This window comes from Erpetoichthys calabaricus, chromosome 11 (assembly GCF_900747795.2).
Source record: "Erpetoichthys calabaricus chromosome 11, fErpCal1.3, whole genome shotgun sequence".
In the NCBI taxonomy this organism is placed as follows: Eukaryota; Metazoa; Chordata; class Cladistia; order Polypteriformes; family Polypteridae; genus Erpetoichthys; species Erpetoichthys calabaricus.
The window spans coordinates 73,970,844-73,985,285 of NC_041404.2; the positions used below are offsets into that span (position 1 = coordinate 73,970,844).

Consider the following 14,442-nt stretch of genomic DNA (forward strand, 5'->3'; position numbering starts at 1 on the left):
CAGAGCGTAATCAAGTACACTTACACTTCTCCCATTCTTACAGAAGTGGTAAGTCCTAATTCTCTTCCTGTTCCGGCTCCAGACTACGCCTCTCCATAACCTCACTTCTGCCTCACTTTTCCAGATGACCCCCTCTTCCTTCCCCACAACTATAAAAACCCACCACCTTTGCTCTGCATTCAGTCCTAAATGTGACTCAGTCCCAAAAGATTACTCGGCGGAGTATCATGCAGCTTTATTTTTGCAAGGCAGAACTGTCAATATATGGTGTGGATCCCCCCAAACCTTTTTCTTTGTGCTTTGTCTCTTTTACATCACCTAATAGAAGGATAAGTGTCTGTGTTTCTCTGTGTCTGTCCGGTTGCTATGTCTCCGTCATTCCAACAGATGGTGCATTACAAACCTGTCCTGGACAGATAGTACAGCTCGTTTATGTTATATCTCAACCAATTTCCTCCTTTGGCTGGGGTTCTAATTCATATTTGAAAATGTGATCATTTTGTATGAATAAATTTTAATTATGTTAATTTACTTTTGATTGCGTTTATGTTTCAATGCCTCAGTCATGTTCTATGTATTGCATATTGTCGGTGGTCCCTTAAGAGGCAGGGCCACCTCTGCCAACCACCACCTGGAACCCACCTCTGCCTCTAAATCCAGGTCTCCTGCAGTTCCAGACGGTTTATTTGAATGTTCTTGGGAGTTTGGTGAGGGTTGCTTTGTATTGTTCTCTGCTTTTGCGATTCTTTGAATTTTTTGGCCTTGTTGCTCTGTTTTTGACTTCTCTTTGAATATCAGTTCTGGGACTGGATTACTTTAGATTGCTTTTGTGTTACAGGCAATTCCTTTTTGCCTTTTGTGAGTCTATGGAGTCTCACTCTTGTGGAGGAGCATTTTTTTGTGAAGAATAAATCTTTTATTTGTAAAGACTTGGTGTTTGTCATTATTACTTGCTGGGGTTTGACAGTGACATCCCACTCTGGTAGGCATTTTTGGAAGTGTTTTTGGGTTATGTGTTTTGGGGCCTGTAATTCATAGCAGTTTTATATAATGCTAATAAACAGCAATATGGTGGCTCACTGGTTGGCTCTTCTTTCTGAAGGATGCAACATCCTGGGCTCGAATGTCATTCCAACTAGCTGTCTGTTTGAAGTTTATACTCTCTCTGCATTTTTCTGGATTTCCCCACTCTGTGGGTACTTTGTTTTTTTTTCCAGTTTCCCTAAAGATATGTGTTAGCTTAACTGTCACTTCCAAAGTGGCCCCCTGTGTGTGGATATGTGTAAGAACAGGTCTTGCAATAGACTGGCATTCCTTCCAGTGCTGGGTCCTGCTTTGCTTCAGTCCCACAGGGATAGTCGTTAATGCCAGGCAAGGAAAAACATGGAAGGTCTATACCAAGGATACCCACTGTCTCCTTTCCAAGCTAAGCGCCCCACGTTTTCCCACTAGTATGATTTTTAATAAAGATGACCAGGAGATGTGCATTTACTTTAGAAACAAAAGAGAAGGGATATTTTTTCACAAAGACTAAGAAATAAAGATTAATTCTTCAGAGCACACAACGGGTCTTTGAAATCAGAAGGCTTAGTCATACTCATAGAATGGTATTGTTCACCAAGAAATAACAAGAGACAAAACACTAAGACATAAACTCAATACAAAGTTAAAATCAAGAGCGAACACCAAAACCAGAATATCGAATTCTAAATTTTCTTTGAGCACTCATTCACTCTCAGACAAAGCAGCTCATGTCACCACACTATCCACTGCAGTTTATCAGCTTGTATCAGGAGGGCATTCCCTACCAACCTGGCAAGATCCCATAGCAGCTTTCAACGTGGAAATATAACAGTTAAAATATAAAGAAATGAAAAACTAAAATAACATTGAAACTGTTATATAAAAATAGTTTCGCAATTAAACTTTTTAAATAGAAAATTCTCATCAAACTATTTAAAGCACAAAAAATGTTTAAGCTGACCAAATTCTCAACAACGGGTTACTGCCCCACTGCAGTCCCCAAATGAATTAGGCAGACTTGAGAAGGCTATGCTTTGTTAGTCAACAACAGGGTGCACCATCACAAAGCACCTTACAGAGTGAATAAAGCAGCAGACAGATTAAGGACAAGAAGACATTTGAACTGGTAGCAGGAACATGCCCGCCATCTGGACAAACATAAGGAGGACCTCATTTTAACAGCAGAGAAGACTATACTACACAAATCACCTGAAAAGGAAGAAGGTGCAGCACAGCAAAGAGATGTCAGAAGAAAGTGAACTAGAAAGGACGAGTTTAATACCACGCGTTCACAGACCTAAGTACAGTGGATTCAGACCCCTTCTGTTTCTGCGCACTTTATTGTGTGGTAGATTTAATTTTAAATGGATCAGTTTGCCATTTTTGCCCATTAATCTACACTCAATAACCCATAATGACAAAGTGGAAGCATGTTTTTTGGATACATTTGCAAGTTTATTAAAAATCAATAAGTGAAATCTCATTTATATAAGTATTCAGACCTCTAACTGAGTACTTAGTAGAAGCTCCTTTGGTACAAATTACAGCTTGGAGTCTTCATGGTTAAGTCTCTACAAGGTCTACACACCTGGATTTGGCCACTTTCAGTCCATTCTTCATGGTAGATCCTCTTAAGCACGATTAGATTGGATAGGAAGCATCTACAAACTGCCATGTTCAGGGTTCTCCACAGGTGATCTATGGGGTTTAAGTCTGGATTTGGTTTGGCCTCTCAAGAACAGTCAGAGACTTGTCTAGGTCATTGTTGTGCTAAACGGTGAGCTGTCACCCCGATATGAGACTGTGTGCACTCTGGAGCAGGTTTTCTTCAAGTTTCTCTCTGTATTTGGCTGTATTTATCCTTCCCTCAATTCTGACCCATCTGCTGCTGAGGAGCACCAGGATGTCTCCCTGCTGAGGAGCACCCCATAGCATGAAGCTGCAACCACCATGCTTCACTGTAGGGATGGTATTAGGCAGGTGATGAGCAGTGCCTGGTCTTCATCAGACATAGTGCTTGGAGTGCTGCCCAAAGAGTTATTTTTGTTTCACCAGACCAGAAAATCTTTTTTCCTCATTTTCTCAGAATACTTTACGGCTTTTACATCTGACCTCTTACACAATTATTCTCCTGAGCAATCCTTAGGTCCTCTGATCATAACTTACTGGTTGTGCTGAGATCTAGACTTAAGCTTAAGCTTTGCTATATTAGGTCAGCACCAACTGTGGTCACTTTTAAATCCAGTCTTAGAAACTGAAATCTTTTTCCCTTAGCTTTTTAAACTTGTATAAGACTACTGTTTTTTTATTTATCTATATATTTTGGTTTATCAATATATTTATTGGTGTATTTATGGAAACTATGTAGGGCTTTGGTCAACTGCTGTTGTTTTTAAATGTGCTCTGGAAATACAGAGCTCAAAAGAATTTAGGGAACACTTAATCACAGTCCAGCACCAAGTCATTTAAGCTTCAAGGATATCTATCTGTCTGTCCATTTAGGGAGCATACGCAATTGTGAGTCAACTTCACCTACTTTGGTGCAAATGAAAGTGACAATAGGTGCACTGGAGAGGCAACAGCAAGACATCCCCTAAAAAGGAAATGGTTTTCCAGGTGTTGGCCACAGACAATTGCTCTCTGAGTCTTCTCTAGTTTTGCATTTTGCTAGTGTCCTTTTCACTACTGTTAGCATGACCTGCAACCCATTGAGGCTGCACAGGTTGTCCAGCTCCTCTGGGATGGCACATCCAAATATGCCATTGCAAGAGGGCTTGCTGTGTCTCCTAACACAGTTTCAAGCGCATGGAGGAGATACCAGCAGACCTATCATTACATTAGTAGAGCTGGACAGGGCCATAGAAGGACATCAAACCTGTAGCAGGACTGGTATCTGCTCCTTTGTGTAAGGAGGAACAGTGGGGGCACTGCCAGAATCCTACAAAATAACATCCAGCTGGCTACTGGTGTGCATGTTTCTGACCAAACTGTCAGAAACAGACTCCATAAGGGTGACATGAGGGGCTTACATCCTCTAGTGGGGCCTGTGCTTACAATCCATCATCATGCAGTTCGATTGGCATATACCACAAAATAACACAATTGGCAGCTCTGCCAATGGCGCTCCATTCTCTTCACAAATAAGAGCAGGTTCACACTGAACACATGTGACAGATGTGAAAGATTCTGGAGAGACCATAGTGCACATCATCCATCATGACTGCTGGGACAGTGGATCAGTGATGGTCTGGGTGGGCATATCCTCAGAGAGTCCACATGCTACGCAATGCTACCCTGACTGCTGTTAGTAATGGGATTAAATTCTCAGAGCCCTTGTCAGACCTTATGCTGGTGCAGTGGGACCAGGGTTCCTCCTGGTGCTGGAGGATGCCCGGTCTTATGTGGCCAGTAGGCAGTTCCTGGATGACAAAGGCATTGATGCCATTGACTGGTCTGCACATTCCCCAGACCTGAATCCAACTGAGAACCTGTGGGACATTGTGTATTGTTGCATCTGACACCACCAGGTAGCACAATACACTGTCCAGAAGCTCACTGATGCCCTGATCCAGGTCTGGGAGGAGATGCCCAAGGACACTATCTGCCATTTCATCAGGAGCATGCCCAGAGATTGTTGGGAGTGTATACAGGAAGGCAGGGGCCATGAACACTACTCAGTCACATTATGAATTGCCGTGATGAAATTGACACAAACTGGATCAGCCTCTGCTTTCAATTTTTGATTTTAATTTCCAGTGTGATGTTGATTTTGGTTTCCATTGACTATTGTTACATCATTTTGTTCTCAATGACATACATAATAATACTCAGTAAAGATTTTCCACTTGAATATTTCATTCATCAAAATCTGATGTGTGATTTAGGTATTCCCTTAATTTTTTGGAGCATTGTAAAATTGACTTGACTTTTACTCAAGTGTACCTTTCTGTTTAGCCACCACTCTACCATAAATGCCTGATTCTTCTTGGAGTGCTGCTGTGGTTGTCACCCTTCCAAAAATCAGTTATTCTCCCATCGCAGCAGAGGACGTCTGAAGCTCTGTTTGAGTGACCATTGGGTTCAGATTAAATTAAATCTACCACACATTAAAGTGTGCAGAAAGTGAAGTGGTCCTAATACTTTCTGAATCCACTGTAAAGGGTTCAACGGGGCAATGGGCACAAACCTACATGAACATTCTGTATTAAGTGAGAATTAAAGCATGGGTATAGTAAAGCAAAATGTATTTTTGAGGTGATAATGATCACAACATTTGGTGGTAGCAGATCAGATTTTGCCCTCTCAGGATTTTTGTCTCAGCACCTTACAGATTTGTAATGTAGTCGCACGTGGGACTTTCTGTTAGGCCTGTAGTTTCAAAACTAGCCAGGTCTAAATTTTGCTTTTTTTTTTAATCTAATAATTTGAAAAAGTAAGAGGGCACATGATGTTGTGGATGGCTCAAATACTGTATAAGAAAACAAAACATATAAGATAGCACAATCTTAATTAACTTTTGAATGCCCTGCTATATGCAGTAGGGTGGTCCTCAAACCAATGTAGAGGGTTGATGTTTGTACCATCACTTGTCCACAAGGCTTATTTTTGTTCAGTAGGGATAGTTTACTTAACTTCGAAATTCCGGGCTGATTGTGAAACATTCAGAGGTTGCTCCACTCTGAATATTTTATTTGTATTGTTACTACATATACGCCTTCTGGCGCAAAGTTCTTAACTGGCTATGTGATTACTAAGCAATAAAAAAAAAAGAATCAGAGAATATTGTACTACTAAGGTGGAGTTCCCAGTATAGTCAGTGCAAGTTTCCAGAAAAGTTTGGTATTAAGCAGGAGTTTCCAGGATATTCTAATGGTGCATGGAAGTTTCAGGAACATTCTAGTAGTAAGTATCAGTTTCTTAGCTCTTTTTGATGACAGGGTCTCAATAGAAACAAAATAAAAGATGGTGCTAAGACTGCAGTGGAAGTGGCCACCGTTACTGGACATTTCTTGTTGCCTTAAGCTGACAAAAGAATCCGAACAGCTGAAGTTGGAGGATCTGGTAGCAGAAAGAATAAAATTCTTCTTTGATTTTCTTATAGAAATAGGTAAAGAAAGGTCTCAGAATCCACCAGAACAGTGAACAGATGATCCAATCTTCACCAGATGTTGTGAACTCTCAACAGGGTAGTGAATGATGGAAACCAAAGAGGAATAACTCTCATTGAAAAGTACAATGACATACTGAAAAATCACAGGAAGCAGAAACAGTTTATTCTTTGACTGCTCACAAACCATTGTAGGAATCAAAGTTAGCGCTAAAGTTGTAGACTGACAAATGTGGAATAGTTGTCTGCTGTTCAGTTCTGATGACATAAAAAACTGCCAAATGGAGTGACCTTAAAATGTTGTTCGTTTTCATTAAAACTTTGTGTGTGTGTTATAAATATAATAAAGAATAAAACAAGCTTTTTGGAGAACTTGAAATTCATTTTTGGACCACCCTAAAACAGGGTGTTTGAAAATGAATTGAATACTTCCAAAAATGTATTACTTAGTAACTAAATATCACATGAGCATGAAGTCTGCACTAAAGTTTGAAGTTACCCTTCATTTGATTTTCTAGATTTTGGTGGCAATAAAGGAACGCATGCATCATGGCTGCAGTATCACCCATTGACAGTGAATTAGACTGCAAGATTAGGGGTGCATATTGAGCATTTGTAAGGCTCAGACACAACTGTGAGAGTTCCTTTACAAATTGGCTTAGACTAGATGTTCTTAAGATACTTATGTTACTCAGCTCCTACATAATGCATTATTGAAAGTGTACAATTCTTTTTGGATTGCCCTGTATGTATCTTGCTCTGAGAAACTTAATAACTTTGTTAGCATTACAAAAGGGGTGTTACTGGCAAAAATGGAGGCCTTTCACACTATGTGGAGTGCAGACCCGACTTCATATTCCAGGAATTCCCTGATGTCAATCTGTGACCCGTGTATGTGTATTTATGGACACGACCAACACAGCCAAAATATGGAGAGCACTTTATGATTTAAGATATACTCACATGGCACAGCTCGAAGGTACAGGTTCTCCCGAATCACCTGTTGTAACTGAGAGTCCACAGATCCAGGTGTGAAACATTTACTCAGGTATAGTCTCAGGTCTTTACACAGAGTGGCCCCTGTAAAAGAGATACACAGATTTAGACACACTGGCCAAGAAGGTGAGCTTTTTAGCTTGAAATGGCTGAAGAGCAACTCAAGCCTACATACTGTCCTGGTCTCAGGAACACAAAAAGCAGCAGCACTCATTGCAGTTACCTAAGGTAAGAACATTTATTTCTTATTTTATTTTCCTATTCATTCCAATGAAGGCCTTAAGTAGTGTACAATATCCTTACAAATAAGTGCAATTTTATTTCCACTGATTACTAATCTTCCACATTTTTTAAAAATATTTTTGTTAAAAGAAATAGGTGAGTGTTGGAGTATGTGAGTGTGCTCTTGTGATAGCTTGGCACCCCACAGTTTTGGTTCCTACCTTTTGCCCAGTGCTGTTGGGATGTGGTATCACTATGACCTGGGACTGAATAAGTATGTTAAAAAACAATAGATGGACCAATAGAAAAGTAATACATGGTCAAGAGGGTTAGTTGTTGTTCCTCAAAACATTAGAATGGGTAAGATGCATGATCCAGGCCAGAGCTGTACAGAGAATGGTGTAATAAACACAACACATCCAGTAACATGGGGTACTGTGAGTGAAAGCACAAGGGAACAATCAGAGGAAATTGGCCAGACTTGTTCAATCTAACAGAAAGCCCATCAATTCACAAATATCTTCTCTTCACAATAGTGGACATCTTCAGAACATATAACACTTCAGCAGCAAAATATCACATCATATTCCACCCTAGGCAGCTGAGAGGTAGAAGATGAGGCTATGGTGACCATGTGATTACCAAAACTGGACATCTGAAGATTGTAAAAATGTTTTATATTTCATACATGGTTTGTCTACTTGGTCTGGTGTAATAATACCCACTGTCACACACATGCGATTGGGAGACAGCTGAATGGCCTAAATGATAGTAATTCCATGCCAGACTAAGGGGCGGTGGGGTGCGCTGACTGTCTCTCTCAATGTCTTGCAAACCATTCACAGGAAATCCTGCAGTATTCCGGCACCAACAATGACGCCACTTCCAGTCCTGATGATGACACTTCTGTTTTTCCAGCACCAATGATGACTTCACTACCGGTCCCAACAACATCACTTCCGGGTCTGGTGCCAATGATGATATCACTTCCAGTCCCAAAAATGTCACTTCCGGTTCCGTCCCTGATTACGTCATTTCCTTCACTGGCCTTTAAAGCCGCCATCTTCCCTCCATAAGATCAGTGCTATTTTGGACTCAAACCTATGAACATTTTTGTTCAATTTACTTCAATTTTACGGCAGGGAAACAATATACAGGTGGCTGCCACAAACCTTTATGATGTCTGTGACTCATCTTTGTGACACCACTCAATCCTTTTCTCTTGCCGTGGCCTTTTCCTCTATGGGTAGAAAACCCATCATCACTGCTTCCTCACTGCATCAAACTCAACACTCTTTTAGTCAAAGTGATTTGCTGAGTAAATGCAGTGGTGGTCATTACCGAATTAATCTGTTTAGACTCTAGTATAGTCGTGTCGTGGCTTTGGGTTCCTGAAGTACGCATCAATTTATCATTATTTTCAATCATTATGTTCACCGCACACCACAAAAAGTTATCAGTCATTAGCATTACAGTTATAAACCTCATTCATGTGGCCCGAGCAGGTGCAAGAAAGTCGCCACCATGCTACTATTGCCGGTGTATAACAAAAGAATAGGCCAATAAGACCAATTTTCTTATTTTTAGACCCTTATCTGGTATTTTTTATTATCATTTATTATTATCATTTATCATTATCATTTCTAACCCTAGTAACCAGATGGATGCACAAAGACACGGACACAAACAGATAGGCCTTGTTTAAGGAAGATGTTGCTAAAATTGCTTTCATAAACAGCAGAGTACAATGCAAGTGATGCAAAGGCCCACATAATATTGCTAGTTGTTGGATGTGAAGGGTCTCTGCCTGACTGGAGTTCTTATTTCTAAAACATAATTTTTATTCAAAGAAGTTCAAGTTGAGATTTAAAATCTGTGCTGAAGTGTCAAGCTAAAACTGTTGGCTGCATCTAAACATGATGCATGATGACACCATTGTCACTTTGATGATAAATTATAGTGTCACAGAAATGCTATATCATTATAGTCTTCAGATAATGAAGCCATTGTTATTAGCATAACGGAAACATTGAGTACATGTTTAGGCACAGTAGCATAAAGTGTCAACAAGCAATCTTTTATTGATTTCTACATAAGCTAAGTTGCTTTTATTTGAACTTTTATGGACATGAACACCACGTCACTTACCCACTTTGATATCAGGGAGCAGGAGAAGTGAGCTGCTGTGACTGAGGTTCACACAAAACACCATGGAGCTGCAGTGATGAGTGTGAGATGGGGCAACAGCAGAAACCACACCGAGGGCATATAACGAAACCTACCCCTGCATTCTGGTACAGTAAGGGACAGTACTTACCTTGTATGGTGAAGAATAAATAAAAAATATCATTACTACCATGTTGAATAAATAAAGGATATCACTAGTAAATAAAGGAACACACATCTAATGTTGTACTTTCCATATATGGTAATAATCAACCATCCAACTCCACCTACAATTTGACTCCGCCCCATCCCATGTAAAGCAGCTAGGAGTGCTTACTTCATTGTGTATGACTGCAGGCATTCTACTGTTTGCTATCAGAAGTGGCTGTTGAATGAGTAAAATAAGAACATACAAGTTGAAGTAACTGATCTCAAGGTAAAATTGAAACAGTAAACTAATTCATAGTTGAATTTGCACAGAAAGTTTCTCTATTTTAAGATAGAAGAGTTTACAAATTTGCTAATGCTTTTCAATTGAAGATTAAATGTCCTGACAAATTTCCTTCAAGAATAAGTGGGGCCAGATTTCGACAAAATTGTTCCGATCTGCAATTTTTCATGCTGACATGCAGACATAGCAACTGCAGTAGGTGCTTTTGGTATTATATGCAAAAATACCTAAAAATGGGGGGCACATTCTTTCTGTTGATGACAGCCAGTCTAATGAGTGGTGATCATTTAGAATCAGGTACTTGGTGGTGGAGTTTTGAATTAATGTCCACAAGTGTGGTAGTTTTTCATTTGTTTTTATACACACACACAGACACACATACATATATATATTTTTTTTGGAAAACATTTTTTAATCACTGTATGTCTTGATGTCACTGTATGTACTTGATATTGCAAGTAGCATTTTTTTCTTTTTTTGTGTGATTATCTTCTTTTCCAATTATCACTATAAATGCGAAGCACCTATTGCACCTATTCTTGCACTTTGTGAATAAAATCAGCTTTGAATTTCTTGTATCCTTGACCAGTGCCTTCCATGTATTCTGTGGCTTACTCAGTTCTGCTTACTAGGGAGACTAAGGCACACATGCGCCATGACTCCTGATAGAATAAGATTTGCAGCAAAATGGTCCACTGAACAGAGAAGGAGAAACAAAAGTGAGGCATATACACAGGTAAGGAAGGTAGAAATTCTCAGCTAATGTTGTTATGTTCATTCACCATAGCACTGGAGAGTCATGACATGTTTTATGTTGTTTAGCACATAAAATTTCACTGGACTATGTACACATGACAATAAAGACCGTATAAACCCTATAATATCATAGTCATCATCATTATATTTTTTACAGGAGTGCGTATTGAACCCCCACCTCTCCCAAGCCCCACTAATCTTCACATTCTCACATTTTCACTACTTTACTGAGCAGATAGTCCCGTCAGTCTGCACAATTTGTTGGATGCTTTAATCTCACTTGGAACTTTGAGGTAAGTTCTGTTCTTTAACTCATCCAAATTTTTAAGCAGTGGGTTGTGAGGCCAGTAAGTATTTGCTGCTCTCAATGTAATCGGGATAATTCTGAATTGGCAATAAATCAGTCTCTGACACACTTTTAAAATTGTGAATCAAAAAATTAGAAAAATAGCGGCACTCATCTTTTGCATCGTGCTGTCATTCAAAATGCTGAAGATGCCATTCCACCATGTGGCTTTGTCTGATCAAGTGCTGCCACCATACTGTGTTGTTTGAAGCGGGAGGTGATGCACCTCACTGTTAGGCAGGTAACTTTTATGTGAGGCAGTCTCCGCACCTCATGAGCGTTTTTTTTTGATGCAAAAATCACAACTCTTACAGGAAAAATCGATGTTCAGTTGTCAATTTGAATGCTGTAAGGCTAGTTTTTACCTCATTACTGTGTAAGGAGTATGTGCACAGAAGAACATTTTTGGGGGTCAGGGTGCAACAAGCTTCTTCAGTGAGTATTTAAACATTTAAACGTCTAAGGAGTGGCCTCCCAGTCCTCCAGTATGGGTGTTTGTACAAGAAGTCTTTTGGCACAGTTTACAGATTCCTTTACCTGTAAGCATGTGGCAGTGGCCTGTGTTTGTTTAGTGAGGCAACTGAAGGTAAACAGTTTTGTGGCAGCAGAGGTTACTATAGCAGTTAGAAAAGAAGCAGGCTGGGACGCTATCAAACATTAGCCAGAGAAGTTCACATTTTACAGTGAAAGGTGTGCAGCGTCAGAATGTACCGTTTTGAAGCACAGGGGTTCTCTGATTCAGCCCGTGGAAATCTCTGCGACGGCTGGTTTTCATATTACATTTTTAATCAGATGCCTCTGTCTGCTCTGATTTCTAATTCTTGAATTCAAACTGAAGTTTGGCTCACTGTTCGATATGATTTTGATTTTAAACTCTTTGACGCAGCTTTAAAGTTCCACTGACCAGGGTTCAAGGTCGGGTTAGATCGCTGTACAGGTCTACCTCCAGAATCTCAAAAATGTGTTCATAAGCTAAATGGTGATTCTAAATTAGCTCAGTGTAAGTGAGTGTTTGTGGGAGCTTCAGTGGGCCCTGTGATGGACTGTACACTCTACCCTGCTGTGTACTCTCAAATAGGCTTTGGCCTGCAGAGTATGCAAGTGGGTTCAAGAAATGAGTGAACAGGTCAGTTCAAATAAATGAGAAAAACAAAGACAACTAGCTAACCTCAGTTTTGTGATCAGTGTTCTTCATTAACGTTTGACAAGTTCTTCTGAGCCTATTTTGCTGTTCTGCATAAAAATTACGTTTTCTGGGTCGCAGAATTCATTTCTGATATTACTTTCTTTCTAAAACGTTGATTTCAAAGAGTAATGAATTTTTGGTGTCTTTTTTTTGATGCCATGTCCATTTTGTTACACCAGTTGTTGTGATGCACTCCCGGTTGCTGGTGGACTGTATTCAGTGGACGTGGTACCTGACATCAAACAAGTTAAAAGGTTGTTGGTTATGACCTGTTCTTATCCATTTCTGTGGATAACATCAAGAAAAATGTCCGCGTGTTCATTGCTTTGCTCTTAATGAGTGTTATTAGATCCTTTTGTTGCCCTTGACTTTGATTTCTTGGCTTGCAAATTGAATTTGATGCATGATGGGATGGATTCTCAGTATCTGTCATGAACTAGGAACTCCACAGCACGTAACTCCCAAAAAGCATTAATGCTTTTTAAAAAGAAAATGTCAAAGTCTGGCTAGTAATAGGGCAAATTCAGGTTCTATAAAATGAAAGATTTATTCTTCATAAAGCAGTAATCCAAAAGCAGTGAGGTTCCATGGAGCACAAATGCAAAATGGAAATGCCCAAACACAAGGCAATACAAAACAAACAAGTCCCAATACAGCAAATCAAAGAATCGTCAAAAAATAAAGCATTTAAAAATTTAAAGCATATATTTGAAATAAACCACTAGGAACTATGGGAGATCCTCCAGATTTATAGGGCTGATAATGCAGTTTCCAGCAGTGATCAGTAGTGATGAGCAAACCGTACGGTGTTCAATTTGCCTCGAGTTTGGAGAAATAATGAAGTGTTCACGTGTTTGCGCAAATATCGCCGAACTTGTTGAAATGCATTGAAGTCAATAGGGAAGGACTAACTGAACTAGATTTGACAGGATTATAATGGTGCAGTCATCTTTAAGGTGTCCCTGAGGGCTAGGGAAACATCTGCCAGCTGCCATTATTGTGGCCAAAAAGGTGACCTGAGCTGTGCGGCAGCAGTGCCAACCACTGCACCACCATCCCTCCATGAGATCAAAAAAGAAAGTACGCAGTGTAAGGGATATCTGGCAGCTCAACCCGGCCGGGACACCCCAAGAATGGAAGGATGGGGGAAGACAGCTACTTTTAGACACTGCCTCCCCCAAGACGCTAGATGGAGACTTCCCTGCATCATAGTGGTGCCCCAAATTCCCACAGGACACCATAGGATCTGGAGTTCAGCTACACAGCCCTGCTGGGTACCGTGGGTGCCGCCAAGAGACGCTGCAGGAGGACCTGGGGAGTCATGCTTCCCTCATAGCCTGGAAGTACCAGTAAGTCACAAGGACAGAAATCCAGAAGTACTTCCGGGCTGAAGAAAACTCAAGTTCTCCATCTGACCCGGAAGTGCTGGCAAGTCACGAAAAATGGAATAGCAGAAGCATTTCCAGGTTGGACCATATATAAAGGACTGCTGTGAACCCAGAGCCAAAGTTGGGTGGGGGTGGACGAAGCTTGCTGAGAGGTGCGGAGGAGAAAGAGAAAGAGAATATTTGTGTTTGTGCTTGCTTTACTTGCCTGTTTATTGTGGCTGTGGTGCTTGGAGGGCACTGTACAAGAAGAACAAAGAATAAAAAATACTTCTGGGCACTTTTACCATGTGTCCTGCATGTCTGTCTGTTGGGTTTAAGGGGCAACAGTGCATCCACAGCAGTCAGAGATACGCAATCAAAGATTTCATCAAAACAAAGCAGAAAAAGTCAAAAGTCTGAAAAAAAGTGTAGGTCTGTAAATGGTAGAAAATTCAAAGTGGCATGTCATGATTGAAGCTGCTGGCTGGTTCTGTTTTTTGAAATCGGGCTGAAGGCTCTCCAAACTGTCTGTGCTGATGCTTTGCACTTTTTCTTCTAGCAAAAAAATAGAAATGTTATGTAAAACAATTTCAATAGTAAATTGTACAAAACAAACAATTAAAACTTCCAATATAAATTTGTTGTTACTGTACTGAATTCTGATGAACAAAAGAATACTCAATGACAGAATTCTCATTTGCCAATACCAATTTAATGTAGCTCTAACTAGAAAGGCTCAGAAGAGAAGAGGCCAATGACATCACACATGCGCTTAAGCACTCCCCTTGACCTCCACTCAATTGATTCGTTCATGCTCGTGAA

General features: G+C 40.2%; 1 protein-coding gene across 3 annotated transcripts in view; it reads right to left on the bottom strand.

The window, feature by feature from the left end:
• LOC114660582 (membrane-associated guanylate kinase, WW and PDZ domain-containing protein 3-like) overlaps positions 1-14,442 on the bottom strand; it is a 184,878-nt gene that overhangs the window by 133,504 nt on the left and 36,932 nt on the right. For all 3 annotated transcript variants that reach the window (XM_028813356.2, XM_051933584.1, XM_051933585.1), the window contains one exon: positions 7,094-7,210. In XM_028813356.2, the coding sequence (XP_028669189.1) occupies positions 7,094-7,210 (117 nt within the window). The remainder of the gene's footprint in view (positions 1-7,093; positions 7,211-14,442) is intronic.